Raw genomic sequence first — 27,985 nt, forward strand, 5'->3', positions numbered from 1 at the left:
CTATGGCTTTTCTAGGGAACATACCCTTAGATGACATCTGCAAAGCAGCCATGGTCAACACCGCACACCTTCACAAAACATTACTGCATTCCAAGCAGCAAGCTAGTGTGGGTCAGGCTGTACTAAAGACACTTTTTCAAACCGCTGCAACGGATACCGGTGGTCGCCGCTAAGGTTGGGTACTGCTATATAATCTATGCTAAGTGTACAATCTGCAGCTCATATGCCTCGAACGGAATATGCTACTTACCAGTATGCATCTGTTCTTGGCATGTAGAGCTGCAGAGTTGTACACGCCCACCCGCCTCCCCGGCTACCTGTATCCGTTCCAGTCCATCTTATTTAGATACAACACACATGGGTTTCTCACTGTTATTATTACGCTCCATCATTTCCCTGTTGGCGAAAAACAATCTGAGGATGGAGCCGAAGCCCATGCGCAGTACGGACCGAAGGAGGAGTCACCGAACTCGTGACTTCCAAAGACTGTCCAAAGAACAAAAACAAACTGCAAACATCCGGGCCCAACACCAGATGGCGATCTATGCTAAGTGTACAACTCTGCAGCTCTACATGCCAAGAACAGATGCATACTGGTAAGTAGCATATTCCTTCTTTTTGGCCCCACTGTTATCCGGGGAGGCGCAATTCGCCTACCAAGTGGCCAACCCCACAGGAAATGCACCCTACCTGACCATCAAGGAGGTCCTTTTGGACCACTTGGGTCTGGATGGGGAAGCCTATCGGTTACGGTTCAGGAGGGAACGGTGCACCCCAGGTGAGAACGCTAAGACTCTGTTCTTTCGTTTGAAGATGGCTGCAGATAAATGGCTACGGCCGGCCTCCAGCACCAAGGAGGAGGTAATGACCAAGATATATTTAGAACAGTTCATGGAAGCCCTGCCATATGCCACCCAGCGATGGCTGAAACAGCACCCAGGACTCACACTAGAACAAGCCATCGAAATGGCAGCGAATTACGCACGAGCTCAACCAAAGACGCTAGGGTGGGATGTTGAGAAAAGTTCAAAAGGGCAACCATCCCTCAAAACAGATCGAAAACCGAAGCCTACACCCGAACCTCCCCGAACCAGGCCTATGAGGATAGACGGACCTCCGGTACGGGGTCCCCAGTGTTTCGACTGTGGTGACTGGGGCCACATAGCGAGACTCTGTCCCCGGAAAAGACCCACCGAAGAACCAATGGAGGTCGGATACCTCCCCAAGACTGTCCTGTACTCAGCCGAAATGGGAACGTCATTTTATGTGAGTCTAAGAATGAACGGTTTGACGGTACAGGCCCTGTTAGATTCAGGATGCAGGCAGTCCGTGGTGCGAAGGCGGCTAGTCCTCCCCACTCAGTACGTCCCAGGAGCAAGGGTCCACATACGATGTGTACACGGGGATGTTAGGCCCTACCCCCTCGCCCAGGTGACCCTGACTCCCCTCGATAAAGAGCCGTGTACCGTGAGGGTGGGGGTTATGGATTCCCTACCTGAGGATGTGATATTAGGGGTGGATAACCCAGGGTTCCTGTCACTGTTTAAGCGATCACTGTCTCTTCCCCCTTCATCCCACCCTGAGTCCGTAGCTGCCCTTCTATCGCCAGAGCCTTGGGTCTTAGACCGTAGCTTCCGATTTACGCAGGCAAGCGACCCCACTCTGTTCAATGCCTGGGAGAGAGCCCATGCCACGCTGAATCAGGAGCCTAAAAGATACCCTCGCTTTACAATAACCAAAGAACTCCTATACAGGGAGGGAGTAGAGGGGGGGGAATCCCAGTTGATAGTACCCGTGTCCTTCCGGGAACAAGTGCTCTTCTTTGCCCACACACACCTCACCGCAGGACACAGCGGGAAAGCGAAGACTACCGATAGTATCCTGCGGCACTTCTATTGGCCCGGAATCTACAGGGATGTTCAGGAGTATTGCACGAGATGCGAGATATGTCAGCGACAGAGCGTACACCGGCCCCCGGCAGCACCTCTACAACCCTTGCCCACCATCGGACGACCGTTTGAACGGATCGGCATGGATTTAATAGGGCCGATGCCCAAATCATCAAGAGGCCACGTATATGCACTTGTTGTTGTGGATTACGCGACCCGGTTCGTCGAAGCATTCCCGCTACGAACCCCGACAACGACACACGTCGCCGAAAAGTTCGTCGAGCTATGCTCCAGGGTTGGCTTCCCTAAAGAGGGCCTTACCGACCAGGGCACCCCTTCACGTCTAAACTGATGAAGGAGGTCTGTAAAACGCTAGGCATACGTCACCTACGTACCTCGGTATACCACCCACAAACCGATGGCCTCGTTGAGAGGTACAACCAGACGTTAAAATCCACCCTGAAAAAGATGCTCTCTGCTGAAGGAGCTGAATGGGATCGACTGTTGCCATTGGCTCTATACGTCTTGAGGGCCCAGAAACAGAGCAGCCTGGGGTATTCAGCTTTTGAACTGCTGTATGGGCGACAACCGAGGTCGTTACTGGAAATCACGAAAGACGCCTGGGAGAAGGAAGAGGAACAAGAACAGAAGTCCCTGCTGGACTACACACAGCAGCTCCGGGCCAAACTGGGAAAGCTACGAACCTTGGCGTCTTCCAATCTGGAACAGAAGAGGGAGAAGCAGAAGAAATACTATGACCGAGGGACAAAGCTGCGAAGACTGAACATAGGGGACTGGGCATTACTCCTACTTTCTTCCATCGCAAGCAAAGGAAAGAGAGAATGGAAGGGCCCATACGAGGTCATGGATACAGTCGGAGACACTACGTACCGCCTAAGGATAACAGCCAACAAGGTACAGTCGTACCACATCAACTTGTTAAAAAAATGGATCGGACCCCCCCAAAAAGTTTGAATTTGCTCATTCCCACCACCCGCAAAGAGAGGTCCACGTTGAACGAGTTGGTCATCAACGATGAAATCCCGCAGCAGCAGAGAAAGGAACTAGATGAGACGCTATCACCGTTTGGGGCTATCTTCTCGGATCTCCCCGGAAGAACCACGCTGGTGGAGCATAACATAGACACCCATCCGGGAAAACGGGTAAAGCAAAAGCCCTACCGTATTCCGGCGGCACGAAGAGACGCCATAAAAAAAGATGTCGATGACATGCTACAGCTAGGTGTCATCCAACCCTCAAAAAGTGACTGGGCATCACCCATAGTGATGGTCCCGAAACCGGACGGCTCGAGACGCTTCTGTATGGACTTTAGAGCATTGAACGCCATCTCGTCTTTCGACGCCTACCCTATTCCAAGGGTAGACGAGCTGATCGAAAAATTAGGAGAGGCTGCCTTTATCACCACGTTGGACCTCACAAAGGGGTACTGGCAGGTGCCCCTCCGTGAAACAGACCGAAAAAAAACGGTCTTTATAACGGACGAAGGGCTGTTCGAATTCACGGTTCTGCCCTTCGGCCTTCACGGGGCACCTGCCACATTCCAGCGCCTCATGAATACCATACTACAGCCATATTACGCGTTCAGCTCAGCATATCTGGATGATATCGTCATTTACAGCAAGACCTGGGAGGAGCACTTAAGCCACCTACAGACCATCCTTACCGCCTTACAACGGGCAGGTCTGCATATTAATGCCAAAAAGTCCCGAGCAGCATTTCACAGAGTAAATTACTTGGGTTTTGTGTTGGGGGACGGCACCATTACCCCACAAAACAACAAAGTGAGAGCCATAGCAGAGACCCCTTTTCCTAGATCCAAAAGAGACTTAAGAGCATTCCTAGGGCTGATAGGCTACTACCGTCGGTTTATCCCCCGATTTGCCGACATAGCAGCCCCCCTCACGGACCTCCTTCGGAAAGGAGCAAAATCCTGTGAGATCCTGTATCCCCATCCCGAGGCCCTGCAAGCATTTGAAAATCTAAAAACCAGGATCACTACTCAGTCGGTTTTGGTGTCCCCCAACTATTCCTAGCCCTTTGTACTAGCCACGGATGCATCTGAGCTGGGTATAGGGTCTGTGTTATCCCAGGAAGGGGAGGACGGGTTGGAACACTCAGTATTGTTCATCAGCCGTAAGCTGTTCCCAAGGTAGTCCAAATATCCTACAATAGAACGGGAGTGTCTAGCTATAAAATGGGCCGTTGACAAGTTGCAGTATTATCTGGAGGGCAAACCGTTCATTCTTTATACCGATCACGCACCTCTTCGGTGGATGTATCAGAATAGGAGTCAGAACCCTAGGATTCTCCGGTGGTTCCTCTCCCTCCAGCCGTATGCCTTTTCGGTACACCACAGAAAGGGGAAAGACAACGGGAACGCAGACTATCTGTCCAGGGTCTTTTTTCTCCCCGATCGGGAGAATCCAGGGGGGGAGGTGTGTGACGGGGACGAGAACGCTAACGAGGCAGACACGAGCCCATGGAAACCATGCCCCCAAGTCGAACATGTACCACCTTCTCTTCCCCTACAGCAACCAGCAGCACCATACACAACAGATGGGTGGTACCCATATCCCTCGCAGAACTGGAAAGTAGCGGGCTGGGTGGGAAGAAAGGCACCGCCTACGCTCTGAGCACCCGTCTCGCTTTAGTTTTAAACAGTACGTACCGTCCGGCGAACCCCCCCCCCACCCTGACTACGCACCAGATCCCTTTGCACGTACTGGAGAGATCAGAGCACTGGAGCACTCAGTTTCCTTCACTCCCGGCCCCTGTTGTAAGCAGAGCAGGACGCTTGTCCTAATACTTGGTTTCTTGTTTTCTTTTTTCCTCGGTAACAATCACTCCGGAACCCCTACCTGATGGAGAGAACTGTCAAGGAGATTTTCAGCGAGGACTCGGCCAATCACCTCCCCTCAGTCTGGAGTTACCAAGAAAGACCAAGCCGGACTCCCCCACGTCTACAGCATCGCGACGAGCAGCACGACAAAAGAAAACATTGTCTAAAATAAAACCCTCTTTATACCATCCTGGCCTGGTTGTCGACTCTGTCACTGCTACCCCGCCACACTCCCCCTCTAAACAAAACTTGATAAAAAGTTAAAAAGAACAGGAGGAAGGTGCAGACCAATCAGCTAAATCGTATTCCAACGCCACGCCGTGATAATTAAGAGTCGATAAAGCAATAGTCACCCAAAAAAGAAAAAAAAAAGACGACTCCACTAATGCCCCATACAGAACATAACATAAAGACTTTTCCGTTGGGAAATGGCAAAAAATCCTCCTACTATGGTTAAAGTGATGCCACCAATTGCCGCAAACAAATAAGGATCAGATGGTAACCGCCAAACAGCAGAATATCAATCTGGAATAAGTCATCAACAGAGTCTAAAAGTCCGTGTCGGCTAGTTTCACTGTGAGTGACAGCATTCTGTTCTTTCACAAGGAGAACATCGACACAGTCATTTTGTTCAGTACCAGGAACTACTGTGGCAATGTGTGCTCTTTGAGACCAAAAACAATTTTTGCTTTTGCCAATGTTTGTCATAATGGTGAGGGCCCGGCAGCTCCCACGCCAATAAGGTTTTACAATAACCATTCCAAAACAAGTCATTCATTGACAAAACCAAAAGGCTGACCAACGATTTCACACCTACTGGCTTTACCAAAGCTTGTTTATTTTTATGTTTCCCATAATCTTAATAAAACTGGTTACACTGAATTTCCATTATGAATATTTTGGGGCAATACTAGCAACACATTTTATTAAATGATGCTACAAAGAAATGTTAACTTAAAGTTTACAGTAATTTAGCAAAATGTTACATTTTTTTGTGAACCTTTTTTTTTTTAAAGCAAAGAATCTTCAATCTTAGCCTCATATTGGTAAACATTGAAAACGTATGTACACATTTTTATACTGGAACCACTGTCCGTAGTGCAGTCTGAGCTTACAACATTTACTTTGAGCGCTCACCCTAATAATAAAGGCTTTGCATTAATGACCCATAAAAACAAGTTTGAACAGCATTAACATATGGGCACAAATATTACCTTCACTTCAGGCAATGCCTTTCCCTGATCCATAATGTGGTACTGCACACTGGCAGCTAAAGGGTTTGTGCTGTAGGGGGTTGGGCCTACTTGTCCCAAGGACAAAATACACATGAAAACGTGTTGCCCTTGATCTCAAACAATATGTCCTGGGTGTCTTGCAATAGGAATTCCACATCCCTGCGGTCTGCTGCAGGCACAGGACTATTTTCCCCACCCAAATTCCGTCCCCCACAAACCGGTGTATGCCTACGTCCTGATTTACTCTCCACTTTCACCACAGATGTTACCCTAGGATGGGGTTTGGTTGCACCAGGCTTTTCCTTAGATGTCATGTTTTCCTTTACACCCACAACATTGACTGCAGGAGGATAAGATGCAAACACATCAATGCCTGCTCAATGTTACCCTTGATTAAAAGTTTTAACTTCACATATAAGGTATCCGTGAGTACTTGGAATTTAAATCCATATAAGTCCTCAAGTGTTCTATTAGCAAAAGCGTCCTTCACATGTGTCAGTGGGCCATTAAATTCCATGTTATCCATCTCGTCCCGCTTCTTCCGCGTGTGTGACAGAGGGCAGGAGTCTGTACTGGTGTCCCTTCAAATTTGAAGCACCTGTTGGTGTAGGACCGACTGTAGATCAGGGCATCAGTCGTAATTACATTTGTTGCAGGGCGCGGCCCGTGAAGGAGAACCCCCAACTACCTCTGCCTGTTTACCCCCCCCCCCCCCCCCCCCCCCCCTCATTGAGCCAACTCGTCCTCAACATTGGTAATCTCTTTCTCAAGGACGCCCCCGCCGAGAACAGGAAGGACGGGATACTGGAGGTCTCTTGTTGTGGTCTAGGTACAGTCAGCTCGCTCCTTGCGGCAGCTTGCCCAGTAGCTTTTCAATTCCCCATTGCTACTTAGGAAAGGTTTGCGCAAACTGAGGCAACAAAAGGCAGAGTACTTCGAGCCTTCCTGAGATGTTCAGCCTTTAGTGCTCAGCAGGTGTAATGAAGACCTATTATGTCCAAAAGAAGGCCTTGAGAATAAGTCCCGGACCCTACCCTCGAATAAGTGTAATGTTCAACCAAACTAGCGGATTGAGAGGCAGGGAAATGTGTAACCAACAAGTAGGGCAAACAGCAAATGAAGCAAACTCGAAATCAGCAATGTAAAGGAGGGTAGCAATCCTTACAATAGTGTCTCTATAGAAAGGTCCAGTGATGTTAAGACCAAGAGGGGTGACCAGGCCCAGCCTGTCCGCCACTGATGGAGGTGGGCGGACCAGCCCTTGGTCCGGGCTCGGCCTATACACGTCACGTGCCGCGGGAGATGGCAGGTGCTCTTGTAGCACGGCGTAGGATGATGGTATCAATGGCCCTTCCTCCTGATAGTCATGGCAGGCTGAGTCAGCGAGTCCCACAGCTGCTGTATTCCAACAAGCGTCACATGCCGCGGGAGATGGCAGGCACTCTTGTAGCACGGAGCGGGATGACAACGTTGATGGCACCTCCTTCTGGTAGACACAGGAGGCTGGGACACACAGCGGCCATATTCCAACAAGGATCCTGTGCCACAGGAAATGGCAGGTGCTCTTGTAGTGCAGCACGGGATGATGGCATTGATAGCCCCTCCTCCTGGTAGTCACAGCAGGCTGGGACCCCGAATCCCACAGCGGATGTATTTCAACAAGCTTTGGAATCATATGTGGAGTTCAGTGGCTTGATACTCATTTTTGCATTCTTCCACAGTCCATAGGGGCCTAAATGTCACGATTCATACTCCTTTGATAATTTTGCATCCAAGAATTATGATATCCGCTAATCTTTAATTTTGGGTGAAAAATTACAGCACCTCAATTTCCACAGGGCTTGATATTTTGGAATAAGATCCATAGATATAGAAGCTTTCACAGAATGAGACGGATGTTATTGAGATAGGAATGTCACCTGCGTGGTATACGGGCATATGCTTTTGCCCATAGAGCCCGACTTCACATGTATCTGATATTGTGACTTTTATTTTGGCAGTATTATTGCGCTCAAGTATGTGTGAGCGCGGAGGTCTAGGCGTGCCCCTGACTATGCAAGCTCTAGGGCCTGACCTGTGGCATGGAGGGGTACACCAAGTGTGATCTCATAAAGGACAGACTGCTAGTGTCCCTATCCTCGGTATAGCACATGCAGTAGTAGTGGCAGCCGTAGGAAGCTGGATCTGTATATGCTATACCAAAATGAGGTAGTGTGCACAGAGTCCACTGGAACCCCAAAGGCAGGCAGAGGTAAAAGTAGATATCACCTTACTCTCTATTTGTGGAAGTGTGGGTGAGCAGTAAGGATTTATCAGAGGGTAGTGTTAAGCATTTGTTGTACACACTCAATCAGCAAATGATGTCACCCACTCAAATACTGAACTCGGACCAATTTTGTTTGTATAAAAATATTATTAAGTTATTTTATTTCTGGAACCAAGACAAGCCTGGCAGAGGTAAGTGAAATAAATGTTTTGCTAAATATTATGCAGTGTTTACAATTGAATGCAGGTTGTTTGAAATGCAGATGAGTCTAGGATTCAAAATTACTGTACAGATTACTTTTCAGTTACTTTTTAGATTACTTTTTCTACTCCGTGTGGGGTGTCTTTAGGCGTTCGGTTTCTCTTTCCAGCTCCGGTCTTTGTCGGGGGGATCCTCCAGAAAGAGACTGCAGGCTACGCTGGGAGATTCGAGGCAAGTCAGAAATCCCCTGATCTCGAGTCAGAATCGCCCAGGAGACCTCCTTGTGGTGTTGGGCCACTCGAACTCGGGTCATAGGCAACGGGTGCAGAGTGGTACAGACTCGCGGATTTAGCCGGAGCCAGTCTGTGGGTGAACAAATCCGGTGTTCACTGGAGACAAAGTCTTCTCTTTGGAAGGCAGGACAGATCCTCTGGGTTCTTGAGTTTGCTGGCTGCAGGACACACCGGAATTTCACTTCTACAGGTTTGAGGTGGGGACAGGCCGGTAGGCCTGGGGCCAAGTCAGTGGGTGTCCTCCTTTTCTTAGCTTCAGCACAGCTGTTCGGGCCTTCTTCTTTTCTTCTTGGTCGTTTCTTGTCTGAGGAGGCAACATTCGGGGGTGCCCCTAAATACTAGATTTAAGGGTGTTACACTTTAAGGAAAGGTTCGCACCAATGGGTCCCTACCTTGGGGTGGGTACACCCCTTATTATCCCACCCTCCAGTGGGAGGGGGGCACATGCTTCACTCTCGTTGGTTGGGTTCCCCATCTACAAGATGGTGGTGACTAAGAGTTGTGCTTCACCTCGCCTCCCCCACCTGAGGGGTGGGGTTGGCAAAGGTGGGCACACCTCCCTTCCTCTCTTGGTTTTCCAGCCGGTTCTCTCACCCAAAATGGGGGTCAGAACCGGCGGGGACCAGTTGGTGGAAGCAGCAAAACACCTGGGGAAGCTCACAAAGACGGCAAGCCTTTGAAGCTTCCCCTTCGTGGACCCTGCCCATCCTGGGAGAGGAGTCTTGATACTTTGCCCCAGGATGTGCATTGTTTCAGACCCCCAAGAGCAGCAGGCTCTTGACCTAGGGGTCCAGAAACATGTCTGGTGGTAGCAACTGGTGAGCAGCCACTCATCCTGGACACTAGTGTTAGGTCATTTTTCAGGGGGCATCTCTAAGATGTCCTCTGTGTGCATTGTTCATCTAATCTCACACAGGTATCAGTGTGGGTTTATTGTGCTGAGAAGTTTGATACCAACCTTCCCAGTTTTCAGTAAAGCCATTATGGTACTGTGGAGTTCGTAATGACAAACTCCCAGCACCATATACTCTTAATGGCATTACTGCACTTTCAATATCTAAGAATTGGCTTATTGGCTCATGCACCTGTACCCTCACCACTGGTATAGTGCACCCATCTAGAGGGGTGGCTGATCTATGCCAGGGCAGTGGGTTGTAGGCATGGCAAACAGGGATGTGTGACATGTCGATTCTTCGCTTTGTTCTGCACCAAAACATGCGGCCTGCAATAAAAAAAAAGGGGGTTGGGAGAGAGAGAGAGAGAGAGAATGAGAATGAGAGAGAGAGAGAGAGAATGAGAGAGGAGAGAGAGAGAGAGGAAGAGAGAAGGAGAGAGAGAGGAAGAGAGAATGGGAGAGAGAATGGGAGAGAGAAGGAGAGAGAATGAGAGAGAGAATGAGAGAGAATGAATATATATATATATATATATCCTCGAAGGGTGGCACAATAAGTGCTGCAGCCCTTAGGGGGTCTTCCCTGGCCACAGTGCCCTTGGTTCCTGTGGTACCATTTACAAGGGACTGCCTTTGGCCAAAGAGTGCCAATTGGTGTTTGTCTTCAATGCAGTTTAGGGAAAGAACATAGGCCCTGCGTACCTGTTTGGCAGGAGCCCAGGACACACTCAGTCAAACTACATCAGCAGGTTAGCAACAAAGTGGGGGCAACCATGCAAAAAGAGGGCACCTTCTTACAGCAGCATACTGTGTTTGAGATTGTTAGTATGAGCAGACCTTTTTATATGTGTCACTGAGTGTTGCCCTACGAGCCCCTCCCTTGTAAAGTTTGGCTGTTATGTTAACACCTGGAAAGTTGCACTGACATCTTGTATGTGTACGTCTGTGTGAGTGCATGTGTTGCAAGCATGTTGCACATGTGCAGCATTGGGGTTGTCTGTGTGAACGAGTCTGAATACTGAATCCAGTGTAATCTATTTTGTATGTCTCAGGTTTGGTTCTTGATAGAGGATGAGGTCAGCTTCCCCAGAACAGTGGTAGTATATTGCCTGCATTTCTGTGGCTGGAGGATGGAGATCCAGACAATGAAGTGAGGAGGAGTACGAAAACGATTTGTTCCCGAGCAATGCGAAAAGACACTGTTCAATAAAACAATGGCTGTTATCTTAAAGACAAGATCCAATCCATATATGTTGAAAATTTTTCTTCTTTAATATTGCAGTAGCCTTGCAGTAGCCAACACGTGTTTCGTCTTGGGGCAAATAACCCCTACGACTTCCTCAGGGCATCAATATTTAAAGTTCCTTAAATTGACCGTCTATAGGTCAAATACAATACATAAACATCATTGAGTCATATACGAAGTCTTCTTCTTTGCTCTTTATTTCAAGAATCTCTCAATTGAAACATCACAGTCACAGCCAACACGTGTTTCGTCGTATAGGGAAAAGTAGTCCCACGACTTCCTCACGGCTATTTTCTGTCCAAATAGGTTGTTCTAATGTGGTTAAAATTCCGGACCACATGGGGGTCTAATCCTTGAAGGGGACACTGGAAATTCCCAAACTTTTTCAACGTAGCGTGTGTGTTGCTTCGATCTGACTTCTCAGTTAGTATCCCGTGTATCTGTCCTCACTACCAAGAGGTGGAAGCGCCGAGTGCAGCCGTCCGTATTGCGAGTGTCTCCAAATGATGTTTATGTATTGTATTTGACCTATAGACGGTCAATTTAAGAAACTAAGTCTAATAATTACGTGTGCTGGGGATTTGATAAACTATTATGTTGAGCTCTTGCTTTCCCTGTAGAGTTTTGTGGTTTCTCTACACCTTACAGCACCGTCATATAAGTGAATTACATGATTTGTATGTGGTTTTCCTTTGAAGCGCCTATATACCTATGACCTATACCACACATCCGCTGATTTAATATTTAAAGTTCATTAACATATATGACGAGAATAATGGAAAGGTCAATCAGTATTTAGAACACAGTGTCAAGAACCTCAGTTATAACTCCGACAAAAGTGGTCGTGTAAAGGTATAGTAACGCGCAATAGTAGAGTCCTGAAAAGCAGAGAGTGCTCCGTAAGTTATTTGGGGTCCCGTATCAGTCAAAGTGCATGAGCGCCATGTTGATCCCCTGAGAGAGGGCTACTTTTAGAAATTCCAAGTGACTTTTATTAGCAAGGATCTCTGATTAGTTCCCTCTAATCGCTCCCATTAGGTTGACTCTGAGTGAGGAGTGTGTTTGCAGTTTCTGTTGTGCATGTTGAGAAAGTTTATAGGACAGGCTTGCCCTTTTGCGTATCCTTGATTACTGCTTCGGATAGGCTAATGAAGGCCAGGTGCAAAAACCTTGCCCTTTTTTTATGCCCATTTTGTGGGTTCTCCAGTTTAGCAAGAGAGACATTGCTACTCCCTATGTGAAGCATGGATTTACACAAAGGCTATGTTCAGAGAGCAGGCTGAGAAGGACACTTGAAAGAGACCCACCACAAACTGGTTCGGAAGTTTGAGACTGTGGATCCACATCCCGTCTTGAAAATATGCATAAATGTGGGACTACCCCATTTTGCTCCAGTTCCAAGTCCTTCCTGACCAAGGAAGGGAGTGCTCTGAAGAATACGTGAAGAACTGCTTTTTGACCTGGGTTGGCGTCTGCCTTGAGATAGGGAAGGCCCTGCAGGAAGAGAGACTGTTTCTAAAGTAAAAACTCTGGGCTGGACAATGAAGTTATTGTATCAGTTCGTTGAATGTTCATTTCTGAACTCATGCGCCCTAGCTCCCTCAGAAATCTATGACTGCTTGCCCTTGCTACCTCGAAGAGTCAAGTGGAGAAAGTGTTGTATGCGCCCCAGTTTACAAAGCTATAGTTATACGGAGCCCAGGACACCAGTGGCACACACCATCAACCACCACAGTTGTGTCCTTCCAGCCCTTGATTGCCTTGTGGCCCCTTGAATGGGATATGACAGACCTGTTTTCACACAGGTCCTTAGGTAGAGTGTGAACCTTGTAGATTAGAGCCTTAAGATTTTTTGCATTTTCCCAAACTTTGAGAGGATGTTCATAATATCTCTAGTGGGATGCTGCTCCAAGTTTCTGTTGCCCAGGCGCAGTGATTAAAGGCTGTTTCTTCCAAGAAATTTCAGACTGAAGTTTGGGACAAATAATGGCTGTGTTAATGTCGAATTGAGGTCTTTTGGCTGGCAGAGACTGGATGTATTGGAAACGCAGTGAGCTATATGTAAAGCATACAGAACTGGAGAGAATTCAACAGAGCTATTCAGTGTGCTTTGTATATTATCGTTATATATAACTTGTTTCCAAAGATCTTCACATATGGACAGCAGTCGATGAACTAGCTCATTGAAAAGTTGGGATTAACAAATGTAAGACATTACCTTGCAGGCAGAAAAGTGTATTTGTCTGCATAAGAGGTATAATTAATTCAACCCTGTAGGTTGAATAATAAAAATGCAGTGACTTTCCTATGTAGTATTGTTGGTTTAAAACTGCATTTCTCAATATTTATACATTGCAGCAATTTACTTTCTGAAATGTAAAACTCTATCTCCTGCAGGATTTCAATTTCTTTTTAACGAAGGGGGTACGAAAAACACAGATGAGTCAATTGTGAATTTCATGAGTAATCCTGATACAGAAAGAGGAGAAAGGAGTACGGAGCGCAGCGCAGGTAAATAAGAAGCTCTCCCAATTAGTCAATTCGTAATCAATTCTAAGTAAATTGCATACGGTACTCGGGTCCATTTCTTGGTTTTGGACTTAATGGTTTTCTTGATTACACAGGTAAGTTGCACATATTCATGGAAAGGCTACATCAGTGCGATTTAACAATAAATGTCCCAGTCTGATTGCTTTCTTTATAACATAAAAGTGGTCTTCTGTCTTCTTCATTGCTTTTGTTCATTTGCAAAGATAAATTTATAGTAAGAAAGGATCTGGCAGCATCATTTAGGGCTGTTTTATAGATGTGTGCGTTAAGACCAGCTCTACCGTATATAGTGTTTGCTCATCAGTAGGCATTTTAAAGAGGCATAGACTTTTTAAAATTACATATGTTGCCCTTAACTCATGTTTTTACTTCTGCAAGATCTACCGAATAAAAGTATTTTCATGTATTTTATATTTAATTGATCTTTCAGCATTTGTTTTTTGCATGTATTCTTCCATTTTTGTCTACTACTTTTAGCATTTGAAAAAGAGAATTACGCCAGAGGAGCACCGGACGTGGAGTGTTCGAATTTGTCACAGCCGCAAAAAGTATTTTTCTTTGCTTAACAGTAAAATGCCACCTTTTAATTGCCAACTTTTCTGGTGTGATCAGTACATACACTGCACGCCCTACCATCCTCTGCCATCAATTTCTGCCTCAGGGGTTAAGGGCCGAACACAATGTGGAAGACAGCCTAGGTAAACAAAATACATACAGTAAAAATTAGGTTGATTGAAAGAGTTTTTTAAATAAAATCTGTAACATTTAAAAATAATTATTAGTAAGGTACAACAATTTTAATTTTTGTAAAAAGTGGCTGGCATTTTTAATAACCTGCGTGATGTGATACCGTTGGATCTTCTCCAAAGCGCAGGCTACTTTTGTCAATGTACTCTAACCTAATTGTTTGGTGTTGGCAGTCGTTTCAGGCCCTGCCTCCCACGGACATACAGTTTTTGTGTATTTGTATGACGTGAATCAGTATACATCACAGGTGAAAATTAAACATTGCCCAATGTTGCAGGGGGCGCTATCTGCCTGCTTTCCACACCCTCGTGGACCTCCCTGTCCCAGGGTGCAACTGCCCATGGCGCTTAAGGTGTGGGGGAGGCGTGGTCACCGCGCTCAAAAGCGCTTCTCTCCCCACGGCGTGGGATGCATTGCTGCTGCTTGGGGCCCTATCTGCCTGCTTTCCACACCCTGATGGGACTCCATGTCCCAGGGTGCAACTGCCCACGGGGCTGATGGTGAGGGGGAGGCGTGGTCACCGCACTTAAAGTGCTGCCTCTTCCCCCGCGGCGTGAGACGCGCGCGGGCCGCTCCCAGGCGAAGCTTGGGGAAAGGGTGGGCCCGTCATAGCCCAGAAGAGGCTGGGCTGGGCCACCCCCTAAAATCTTGCTCCAGAGGATTGTTGACATTTCAGCTCTTAAGGTACTGTGTGCTCCTTAGGGCGATAACAGGAATTTTACACCTCACTCCTGTTAGTGGGCTTTCTTTCTCTGTCTTCTGGTCACTGGGGTGGAATTTAGAAGAGAAGAATAGCAGAGGGAGGGGTGGGAGGAGTCAATAAGAGATTGAAGAAAACGGAAAAAAAGCCCTGAGCCCCACGGTGGGAACTGGCGTGCTCGACCGAATTGACGATTTGTTGACGGAGTGTGAGAAGCTCCTTGATCCGACTGCCACCAATCTAAAGGCCATATCCGCATGTGTTGGCCCTACTAAATCTGGGCGTATTCAGAGTATGTTTAAAAAGCTAATTAGCAGGAAACAACTCTTGAAGCCTCTGACACGCCACCAAAAATGTACGTAGCAGAGGCAGTGATGCGCCCATGTCCACCGCAGATTTTCCATTCAGCAATAGATTTCTACCTGTCTTAGATTCTCCGGACCCATCAGAAACCATCATTATCCCAGGGGAAGAGGAGGACAGGGAGGACATTAGGGCAGACAACACCTGTCGAGCTGGGGGTGGAGAGATAGGTGACCAGGAAACCCCTACCCTAAAAATAGACCTAAACATGGAAATTATTGTTCTCAAAGCCACAATAGGTACTCTCACTGGGCTCATCCATAAGCTGCTTGTCAGAGTAGAAGGACTGTGCAGCTTAGATATCTCACCAGCTGTAGAATCTCCGAGGGCAGCTGCTAACTGGAAACAACCCTTGCACACAGCTCCATCCGATACCATCATACCATCGACAAGTAGTACAGGTCATTACAGCACAACACCACCAAGGGCGTAGCGAGCAGAGGGGGTCATGGGGGCCAAGGAAGGATTTGTGGCAAACGTTAGGGCACCTGCATATCGACCACCTCCCCCTAGAATAGTGAGGGAGAGTGAGACACTCAATCAACTAAGACCCCAGCTAAAACTGCCCATCTCTCAACACCACATTATCTATATGACAAATGTCCCCAAAGCTGGAAACACTGCAAAATACGAGAATGAGGAGTCCCTTAAGAACAAATCCATTCATTGGATTAGGCACATAGGGGGTGCAGGTCAGTGATAAGGGATGACATCCTGAGAGCCAGGAGATGTGCTCTGGCTAACAGCCCAGTAGATGCAATAGAACTATCACTAGCTGATGAAAGTATAGTGTAGAATCTAATTGCCGTAGAAACCAGGACATGTCCTCCACCAAAGTCGAACATCCAGTTCAAGCGGCAGATGGCAAGCAACACCCTCCAGCCTATCTCCAACCTGTCATCAACAAGGCGATTAGCTATCGTCTCCCCTGGCCGAAAACGACGGACTACAACCAGGCCCCATACTCCTACATACCGTAGCTAGCACCCCTGGCCTTGACATAATAATAGGTCCTCGACCATCCAGTGAGATACTACCATCAGCAAACCTAAGAAGTGGGTTACAACCTACCAACTATACTCAACAGATTCATCTAGGCGAGGGAGCTGCCAACTATATCATAGATATTGCCACCTGCAGCCATATGCCGTCCCAGGAAGATGAGACTCCGGATGTCTATGCCCACTCCGAACGCCACAGATTGCAGGTCCCCACCAGCGTAAATTGGTCTCATGGAATGTGGCTGGTTTAAGGAGTAAGCTATGCCTACCCCAGTGGACCTAGTTTACTAACACGCATGACATCTGCATTTTGCAAGAAACCTGTAGCCCAACACCCATGTTTGTGCCAGGATTTGTGACTTTCCACAAACCAGCACAAGCACCCAAACAGGGCTGGCCATCAGGAGAAATGCTGATCTTGATCAGCATTGCGCTAAATTGTGATATTAAAGAGCTTCCCACTAATAGCCAAGATATCCTAGTAGTCCGGCTAAGGGATAGATTAGGCAAGACTATAGACATTTATAATGTCGATGCGAGAGGCACTAGAGGAGGCAAATCCCTCACTTTACAAACCCTAGACGAGCTGCTGGATATGAGGTGGCCTGCGCACCCACTAATCATAGGTGGCAATTTCAATGTAACTTTTGACAGGGAGGATATCCAAGATGCCAACAAGGAGGATAAACTATTGTCAGTTCCATCTCTTGATCTCCCACCAATAAAGAAGTGGTCACATTCAGCATTACAAATGAATGCATTGACTTTAGAATACAGGCAGTGGGCCGTGAATGGAAGAACACTTTCAGACAGAGGAGGGGAGCTGACCTTTAGTGGCCCAACTGGTGCTAGTCGCATTGATAGCATGCTTGTGGACCTCAGAATATGGCCAACTGTAAGTGATAGGACTATAGTTAAAAATTGTGATAGCGACCATAAGCCGCTATGTTTGGGGCTGGTATACCCCTGGGGTGAACAAGAGCGTGCCGTAAAGAGTAAAATGATTACAAAAGAGGTAATACCTACGAATGATAAATGCCGCCTTAAATGGCCAGTGGTTATGGGGGATAAGTCTAAACTCAACATCATAAAGCGGGATATTGAGGTCCATCTGGCTGTGATTCAGTCTCTAGGAGATGAATCGAGCTCACCAGAGAACATTAGTGCCCTGCATGCAAAGTATTTTGAACAGCTAGCCTGAAACTTTGTTGACCACTCCCACCATCCAAGTTCCAAACAGAGGGAAACAAATAAGGTGAACCCATGGTTCACACAGGAATGCAGGTCACTATGGAGAAGATTGGCAATAACCATCAGACTTGGGAACATGCCCCTAGTGCGCGATCTAAGGAGGCCATATAAACTATCCCTAGTTAGGACCAAGCAAGATTGGGATGAGAAAAAGGGGAGAGAACTGGGGGAGGCTTGCTCCCATTCAGACACTAGGAAATACTGGGCTCTCGTTGGGAGGTGCAACCTTGAAAAACATCACCCTTTAGCCAATAACATTGCGGCTAATGCCTGGCAAGAGCACTTTGGTGCTGTATATACGAATACCTTCTGCCTCGCCACAGGGCTATATTCTTCTGATTTATCTCATACTCCAGCAAGGATTTCTCTCTCCAAGGAGGAAATCCTGGCCTCCATAGAGGTAATTATATCTGCCAAAGCTCCTGGACCTGACGGGATTCTAGGTGACCTTTTTCGTTCTGATAAAGATAACTGGTCAGCATATATAACGGCACTTTCTAACGCCATCGCCGGGGGAGCCCCAATTCCCGAAAGGGAGCCGAAGTGATCCCCATCTTCAAAAAGGGTGACCGGAGAAATCCGTCTAATTATTGACCCATTAGCCTGATTGATTGCATTCAAAAAGTATTTTGCCGCTCCCTCCTAGTGAGGATACAGGATTGGATGGCCGACAACCATATCTTGTCCCCATTACAAGCAGGTTTCCGCAAAAAACGGGAACAATTGACCAGGTCTTCCCTTTCCTTCTCCTCTACTGGAAGGTGGTGGTATTGGGTAAGGGTAGTCTATATGTAGCGTTCATAGACTTGAAGTCAGCATTTAACCTTGTACCTAGTGACAAGCTCTGGTTGGTGCTGAAGGAGATGGGGATGCCCCCAGAAATCTTGTCACTAGTCGAACGCCTCCATGCAGATAACTACGCTAGGGTGAGATGGGGTGGCCAGGGACAAGTCACTGATCCTGTCAAAATCAGCCGGGGGGGGTCCAACAGGGTTGTGTTTTGGCCCCAACACTATTTTCTCTATACATCAATCAAGTGGTTGACTTTTTCTAGCCGTAATACCAGCGGATGTGCCATCCCTAGGGAATGAAAAAATTGCAACTCTTCTCATCTCAAACACCGATGAGGCTTCAAACTCTACTAAACCGATTTAAAACCTTTTGTGACGAGAGGGGCCTCGAAATAAATACCTCCAAAACAAAACCCATGATGCTGCATTCTCACAAATCATTCAAAGGGCGGTTAACTCTAATAAATTAATTTTTCTTTTTTTTTTTTTAAACTCCACCTTAGACAGAGTGAGTTGTTAATATTTGGGCATCAAACTGTCAGAAGGTATGGCCAGGAAACAACACCTAAACAAGGTCTACCTCAAATTCACACGGGTAACCGAGGCTCTAAGGATGGAACACTGTTGCTCATACACATAACTGTTTGCAACAGCCTTAAAGATATACAAAAGCAAGGCTGTAGTGCCCTCTATGGGGCTGAGCTGTGGGGTTTCGAAAAAGTGAACGATTTAACTGTGATTGATGATAAATTCCTTAGGAACTTAGTGTCTCTTCCTCCAAGTATACCACTTTGCCCTCTCAAATTGGACATGAGCATTATACCTGTCAAAGATTCAGTAAAACTCCACCTGCTCCTATTTTGGCAGTGGCTGGCATCCACCCCCAAGTTGTCCCCATATGCCCTGGCTTTTGAAGAAGTTTGTTCACTAGATACATAAAAAAAAATAGACTGGATCATCAGAAACCTCCTTAATAATATTGGGTTTAAGGGGAGTAGCACCAATTGCCCAGAATTACCCACCAAGAAACAAATCAAAACAATGTACTGCGACTGGGTAGCACAGAACGAAATCAGGGGCAGCAGGCGGGGTAGACTAACTGAGGAATTTATGGATTTTAAATTAGCATGTACCCTGGAAGGATACCTTGATTTTATTCAGGTACTGGCCGGTAGAAAGCTTTACATTCAATTCAGGCACAGCTCTCTACCCCTGAACTCATTTACATGCTCTTGGTCAGGTAACATTGCTCAGATCAAAGGCTGCCCTTGTTGTTCTGCCCCAATCACTTCGCCATGCTCATTTTGGCTGCCCTGCATACTCTCATCTTAGAAGAAAGTGGCTAATCCCTATTTGTAAACAGTTTGCAACCTGTGATATGGGGCAGCCTGCTCATACGAAAATCAGATACGAGACCACTATTCATGTGCGCTACAGCGAAGTTCCTGGGCCACATGTGGGGAATTTGAAGAAAGGCCCAGAGACTTATTCCATCATCCCCTCTAATAGGCCCATACTACGGCACATCCCCACTAGGTTCCGCTGCCGGCGTAACCCATTCTAACCCCTATGGAGTGCAGCTAACTGAGCAACTACTCATGCCTTGATTGCTATGTGTTCCCATCTCATTGGTAGTACCATTGCAATAGCTCAACATACAATATTTTAGTGTTATAACCTTCAAACAAGCCTGTGTACTTATATACTAGGCTAAATGAATTGATCAGCTAGTAGCTTCTTAAGTCAATCATTCTACAGTTACAATTTTAACAGAAGGTTTGTGTTTTTAAAGGTATTTGTTTTGTCTTTTTAAGTGTACACTGATGATTTTTAACCTATTTAAATTTTATTGGGCTGTATATATGCATTTTGCACTTTTATGGTCTGATGACCGAATAAGGTTTATTGATGATGACGACTCTTCATTTTAATGAACAGAGTTTGCGGTTATTCCAGAAGTGTTTTCCGTACATATAAAAGAGGAAGATACCTACAACTTGGACCATGAGGACATTGAGATGACAGAAAGCATCAGGGTTACAGGTGAGGTTTTAGTGCTATTCTGTTTAAGAACAAGACAATGTAGTACACAATCAAAATATTTTTATTCCACTCTGTCATATCCAGATAAAATGAAAGCAACAGATTCATGTTGAAGGAAAACAATAACTCTAAGATAGATGAGAGCAGTGTTGTGGCAAACAACTGATCACGTAATGTGCCTTCCTTTACTTGAATAATTTAGTGAAACATTATGACAGTTGGCCCGTTCAAGTTTGTTAAACATACAGGTATTTGACAAAATACAGTTCACACTTTTGTTTTTGTAGTTGCAAACTTTCTTAACAAATCATTCTACCTCCACGGGGCAATAGGGGCAGTTAATGTTAGTCCTGCAGGGAATGGCCCTGGTCCTGACATGATCCCAATGGATCAGTACAAGGATTATATTGACTTTTAGGCTCCTTCATAAACCAACTTCCTAAATGCTGCTTGTAAATCTACTATACCTACCTCTTGCTGCTTGTAAATCTACTATACCTACCTCTTGGTCGCAATCGATAATCATCCCTTTCTTTAAGGAAGTTGATTCAGGGGATCCATCTTATTATCAGCGAATCTCCTCGGTTGACAGAATAGTCAAAAGTGGTAAGAAGGATTTTACTGACCAAAATTCAGACTCAGTCTTGGGATAGTGGAGAAAGATATATCTGATAAACAGTTTAGCCAGTAAATGTATGTTCACTAAGAAAGGCTCTCTACATTTGCATGGACTTTTGATTCCATGGGGCTGGATCTCTAGATAGTTTTGATGTTCAAAGAGATTGTGTCAGTGATGTGTCCTCATCCCTTTCTCTCCACTTTGTGTGTGTATATATATATATATATGTGTGTATATATATATATATGTGTGTGTATATATATATATTCACTTAAAAAACCATAGGTTTCACACATGTTATAGTTAGCTGTACATTTCACTCATAAAAAACCAATGAAATTCCACGTTATAGTTAGATCAGGTAACTATAACTTGCGCGCCCACAATAAACTGCTGATGACGTCACATATTACATCACTCATGACATGGTCAGTGACATCACTCATGACATCAATGATGACATCTGAAATTACACATTGTGGATTGCGGTCGCGCAAGTTATAGTTACCTGATCTAACTATAACGTGGAATTTCATTGGTTTTTTACGAGTGAAATGTACAGCTAACTATAACATGTGTGAAACCTATGGTTTTTTAAGTGAATTTGCAAGGTTTTGTAAATGATAATTCCTAACTATAACGTGTGTGAAACCTATGGTTTTTTCAGTGAATTTGTACGGTTTTTTAAATGCTAAGTTATGTATTTATTTTTTTTTTCTGGTTTTTCACTGTGCGCACACCCTGCGCGCACGGTGCGCTTCGCGCACTGAGCGCCCACGTTGCGCAGTCCATGCCGTGCGCGCCTCGCCTTTTTTTACACAGTAACATTTGTTTTTTTCTCCCCTGTGGGTCCTTTAATTTATTTAATAAATGTGATTGTTACTTCTTTTTTTTTTTTTATTATTTTTTTTTTTCGTGCGCGTACGTTAAGCTTACCGTACGCGTACGGCGCGATTTTTTTTTTTAATTATTAAATGTATTTTTCGTACTTTTGGGTCCTTCTTGGACCCCCTGACAAACACTAGGGGGTCTGCAACTCTCTTCGTTGCCCCCTTTTCACATTCCCCACCTTTGTTTCTCAGTGCGAGAGACAGAAAATGGCGGCCGACACTTCCTGATTTCGACCGATTCGAATGTTTACAGTCATGTAACCACCAATCAGATTTGAGCTCGCGCACGGCACCGTACGCATACGGTAAGCTTACGGTAAGCACACGGAGCGCGCTTACAGATATATTGATTTAAATGCTATTTTCTCAGGAACTACTGAACAGATTTACACCAGACCTACAAAAGGCACATCCTTGACCTGCGGACTACCTCTCTGCCAAATTACAAGTAATTCTGTTCAGCCGTTCGGGCTGTAGCTGTGTCTAAAGGTCCTATGGAAAAATGCATGGGGAAAACGCGTTTTGGGACCCCCCTTTTTTCTCAGCCCCCGCTTGACGAATCCCCCCGAGACTTTCAGGGTAGGAGCGGAGCGTAGCGCCCCATTAGTTTTGAAACGTTCGCGAGGATTCGTCGACCGGCGCCAAAGTTATTCAAAATAGAATTTTGAGATTTCCTATGGAAACACGGTCCTAACTATAACTATCTACTGGCGACCGCCAGTAGATTGTAGAATATATATATATATATATATATATATATATATATATAGTTTATGGTGTGAATAAACCCCCTTTACTACAGCTTGGATTGTTGGTTGGTTTTTAGCCCGAGAGCGCGATTGGAACTCCGTCCATGTGTGTGTGTATATATATATATATATATATATCAGCTTGAGACTACTTTGAGAGGTTGGAATGATTTCTCCAGAAGGGCACTAACTTGCTGCTGTACGCAGATGATGCAGTGCTTATAGCCAGCACAGCGAACAGCCTTTAGAATTCTATTGATTTTGATGTCTCCTTTACGGATGGCTTGGATCTAACCTCTCCGAAACCTTTGTTTTAAATAGAAACTATTAATATTAAGGAACAACTTTTGTAAACAGCTCCATCTTTTTCTTATCTTGATACTATCTTGTAGAATCTAGGAAACTAACATCTGTACAATCTTTGGGGCAGGATGTTCTGAGCTATAAGTTAATCTCTGGAATTTCCAGAAAATAATCAGATATGGGTTACTAAATGTTTTTGAGGAGAAAAGCCTATTCAGGGAGACCAGTGAGGTTAGGAAATCATCAATGAGTCTTTTTGTCATGAAATCCATGTGTGGTCTAGAACCCTGATTTGGTAAACAACGCTTGTGAATGAAACTCACTGACCAGATTTAAAGCTGGTATTGCTCACAGTGTGTTGTTATTCCTGAAACGGTATGCATTTACTGATAATGAAAGCCACTCTGGGAAATCCACACATTGTTTGTAATTTTGTGTGGATTGGCCCACAATTTTTCCATTTTTAAGACAAGAAAAATGTACATACTGCAGAGCTTTTTTACATCTACAAATGCTGTCTTCAATTTTGTCTGTTTCATAGCAGTACTTTTATTTAATTATAACAGCTAACATCGGTTGTAGTAGAATAACTGCTGTATAGATAGTTATTACATTATTTCATTATTGTCTAAATGTTTATATATCACTGAATGTGTTTTATTGTTCATTTATTTCAGAATAAGCTAATTTTATGATGATGACGATGCATGCAACACAAAGGATGAGAAATTCAAATATATTTTATCAGTCAATAATGTTTATTTTAGAAATATTTGTAGAATTTCTGTTAAACATAACTGATATGAGATGCCCAAACACACTTGTTGGAAAACATTTGAAGAAAATCATATAGGAAAATTGAAACAGCTCATCTTTAAATACTTTTTTGAACTGCCAGGCAATCCATAGAAACACAAAGTATATGTGCAAACATAACTTTTCATTACGTAGCAACATTGTCACACAACTTAACAATTGCTCTTGTATTATGCATTTATTAAAATACCCTAGTAGTTAATTTATGATTAACTACACCACAAAAAGTAATCCAAAGCAGGAGAATTCATAATAATGTAATTTAGCAGTTTTATCAAATTAATCATATGTGGGATTATCAGCCTCAAACAAGCCTTTATAGAAGTATCAATAGTAATAACTTTAATGGTACGGTAACAGGTTGCCAGGCTCTGAAGATAATATTGGCTGTGAAAAATTCTATAACATTTTTGCATTTTTCCCTAGCTCAAGGCTGCCTTCTTAGACTTGATGCTATATTTTAATAGCATTGGTGCATGTTGCAGGCCCAGCCTTCTCTCTCCTTGCCCAAAATGCCTTTTCTAATTGGTTGAATGTAACTTTTTGGTTAGAAAACACTTTTGACACTCATTAGGGGTTGAACCAACTCCTCCTCCTGCATATACTTGTATTGTGGTGAGTGTTCAGTTTTCTGTTTGTACTTATTTGTTATAAATCCAAGTAAAAGAAGGAACTTGAGTTCTGTGTCAATTTGAGTATATTCAAACACTATTTGCACATAGGATTTGCACGTCATTCTTTATACTTTGTGTTGTTGTAATACAATTCAGTTCAAATCACCAGCTTTATTCGATGCATATAATAAACCATAAAAGCATACTCATTATAAAATACAATAAAATTAAAAACATAAAAAGCAAATATGCATATATTAAAAACACTTGCCCATAAGCAAAATAAAACATAGCAGCAGGAGTGAATATGAAATACAGGACATAAGTCAAATTAAAACATCAAAGAACGCCTAAGCTGTAAAGAGCGTGTAAGAAAAGTGGCCACTCCATGATAAACCTTGGGATTTGGAAGAGACTGCACATACAGAAAAGCTGGGCTGTGTTAGGAGATTAGGGCGTTTATCAACAGGGGAAACACCCACCTCCTTGCTTGACAATTATAAAACCTGCAAAAGAAAGTAAAACGGGCAAGGGTATGCAAAGATCACTCGTCGCAGGTTGTTTGCACGGTCACATAGTCTTCATAAATGGTTTAGCTAAGGGACCTAGAGAGCATGCCCGATAGGTGCCTACAAATCTTATTCTCCTCAGCATAGAGGCTCTTGTCAAATTTACGCCCCCACACTACAGAGCCAAAGATCAGGGTTAGGGTGCCTTTCTTGGTATAGATCTTGGCTGAGACCTCACTGACTTGCTGCCTATTTTTGGCACAAGGCTGAATAGGACACCTGCAGAATTACAGTACTTCAGGCGCCCTTTGCTTCAGACAGGGTCCCCAGGCCCCATGTGAGTAGAAAATAACCACAAGTAGGGGAATTCATGAGTTAAACCTAAGGAAGTTCCCTTAAGGAAAAAACATGATTTCACACACTTCTTCCCACATGGCATCACAAGCGTTTCGGACTGGTTTGTGCGCAACCCCAGCCTACCCATAAAATCACCAAAACTATTTAATAAAGCGTGGAGGCCCTTTGGTGTTCGGGACATTAAAACTGCAAAGATGGGGACCAGTCTGCCCTTGACAGTTGGTGGGTCCCCGCCTACTGTCGTCAGTGCTACCTCCAGCCCATTAATATATTAGAGAAACAGGATAGGGCAAGCGCACACTCCTACTGGACCCCACGTCCCAACCAAAAAGTCTCAGTACATTCGCCCCCCTGCCCGAATCGAATGCAAGCACTCAAATAATAGCAGAGGGCATGTCAAAAGGCCACTAAGTCTGGGTCAAGCCCCAGGGAAAGGAGGACTTCCCAAAGTTTGGACTTGACAATGCTATCAAAAGCACATGCCAGGTTCATAAAAGCAAGATACAAGTGACCAGCTCTGGCCACAGTGTATTTACTAACAAGGAGGTGGAGATTTAAACATTGCTTCTTAGTCCCCAGCTCTGATCTAAAGCCATACTGTACATGAGTGGTGATGTTGTTTCCTGTGGCCCAGGATTGGATCCTATGCCAACAAATTTTACAGCAGATTCAAGAAGGGCGATCGGCATGTAACAACAAGGAGAGGCCCTATTCCTCTTCTTGAACATGGGGGCAATAATAGCGAAACACTAAGTCCCAGACAACCCCACCTGACATGCTGTATTGGTATAATTAGTTAGGATTGGTGCCCAAACATCCACCTCCTATTTATACAGATCCATGGGGACCCAATCCTGCCCAGGGGCTTTGTGCATGGGGCTCTAATGAATCACAATAACCACCTCCTCAACTGTAAACTCAATTTTGAGAGGGAAAGAGGGTAGGGGTGCCACTAGTTCAGAGTGGTCACTTGAAGGGTAGACATGCTTAAAATGCGTAAACCAGGAATCTGCGTTGATATTGTCATACAGACTGTTAGAATTGGTGTCTGACTGCTGAACGTAGTTTACCATCTCCCAAAAAAGACCAGAGTTGCCTGATTTGCAGGCCAGAGTCGGGGTGCCCCACACCACCTCCTTAGCTCAGCTCCGGATAACATTCTAATATGCGCTGCTACAGGCCAAAGCCTCATCCATGGCCCGTGGGATGGTTTTCAAGGCCTGCATTAAGCATCTATCGACATTCCTACAGTACTGGTGAAACCGAAAGTGATCTCGGTGCTTAAGAGGATGAGCAGGGCTCATTAGAAGGCTTTTGATGGTGGACCCTAGGCGATAAAAGACATGTGTACTACTGGCTGAGGGGTAGGATAAGTGCAGACAGTCAAGAATCCTGCCCAGATGATACGCACAGGGCCTACGTGTTTGCATGAAGTCCTGTCGTCTTCAGATGGCCATGTAATGCTGGGAACTGAAGAAGCGGTAGCCTCATACACCAGATGGCTCTCTCATGAATGTGAAGAATTAGCCCCTCGTAAATTTATCATTCCGAAAAGAGCTTTTCCCACGGCCCCATGGTTCACAGAGGAGATAAAAATGCAAAAGTGTACTTGCAAATGGTTGGAGCGTAATTGGAGGAAAGGGTACCTTGATACTGGGAAGGTATTATATAAATCCAGTCTACAAATCTATAAGCAAGCGGTTCGGTTGGCCAAACAGAAATATTACTCATCCCAAATAGAAACGGCCAAGAACTCTTGAGAGCTTTAACGGTCTCCAAGTTGGCCACTTTGAGGCTATCCACCATCCAGTCTAGTCCTGATCTTTGCGAAGAGATTGCCATGTTCTTTCGAACAAAGGTTACAAATATATTTTCAGTCCTCTGTGACCTAAATAAGGATCCCTCGACCGAAGTAATTTAGCTGGAACAATCGAAATTCCCATCGGGGACCATGAAGGATTTTAACCCACTGACGGTGCAGGACACGCTGAATCTGTTAACAGGTGCTAAATCTGGTTCACCTTTGGATCCATGCCCATTAAAAATTATCAAACTGGCCCCTGTCCCTATTGCACTGTGTCTTACAGCCATTTTTAATTGTATGTACGAAGGTGGACAGTTTCCTAAACAATGGAAGATGGCTTCCCTACTACCTTTTTTTAAAAAGCCCAGCCTTGACCCTCTTGATCCCAATAACTTTCGGCCAATCTCCCGCCTTCCTCTTCCTGCGAAGATGGTAGAAAAGGCGATGAATAGACAACTCGGTGCCTTCCTGAAGAAAGCCCAAGTGTTGGACTCTTCCCAACACGGTTTCAGAGAAGGACATAGCACTGAGTCTGCCTTGATTAAAGCCACAGAGGAGATTAGATCAGCAGTGGACCAGGGAGGTAGGGCAGCCCTGATCTTGCTAGATCTTTCAGCCGCGTTTGACACGGTCCATCATGGGAGGTTGATGGACCATCTAAAAGAATGCGGTGTAGAGGGCAAAGCCTGGGAGTTGCTTAACTCATTTCTCTCCGACAGAAGCCAGATAGTAGCATTGGGGAAATTTCAATCAAAACCTTTTTCATTACCATGCGGCGTCCCGCAGGGGTCGTCCCTGAGCCCGACTCTCTTTAATGTATATGTTTCAACCCTGGCACCAGTTATTAGTGCTTACGGGTTTGGGATCACCTCGTAGCAGACGATACGCAAATTGTGGTATCGCTACTACCTGGCAAAGAAACCGGATTGGACAGGCGCTTCCAGTCCTGTATGGAAGAAGTCGGAAGATGGATGGCTGGTAACTGCCTGAGGCTGA

The 27,985-nt window shown here is 45.1% G+C and overlaps 1 protein-coding gene across 5 annotated transcripts in view; it reads left to right on the forward strand.

The window, feature by feature from the left end:
- Positions 1 to 27,985, forward strand: part of LOC146861678 (zinc finger protein 789-like) — a 173,769-nt gene that overhangs the window by 115,832 nt on the left and 29,952 nt on the right. For 2 of the 5 annotated variants that reach the window (XM_085646032.1, XM_085646030.1), the window contains 2 exons: positions 13,280 to 13,393; positions 20,224 to 20,328. In XM_085646032.1, coding sequence (XP_085502158.1) covers positions 13,280 to 13,393; positions 20,224 to 20,328 — 219 coding nt within the window. Of the gene's footprint in view, positions 1 to 13,279; positions 13,394 to 20,223; positions 20,329 to 23,566; positions 23,987 to 27,985 lie in introns of those variants that run through there. The other 3 variants (XM_085646034.1, XM_085646033.1, XM_085646031.1) reach the window with 3 other exon arrangements.

Source organism: Triturus cristatus, chromosome 3_1 (assembly GCF_964204655.1).
Source record: "Triturus cristatus chromosome 3_1, aTriCri1.1, whole genome shotgun sequence".
In the NCBI taxonomy this organism is placed as follows: domain Eukaryota; kingdom Metazoa; phylum Chordata; class Amphibia; order Caudata; family Salamandridae; genus Triturus; species Triturus cristatus.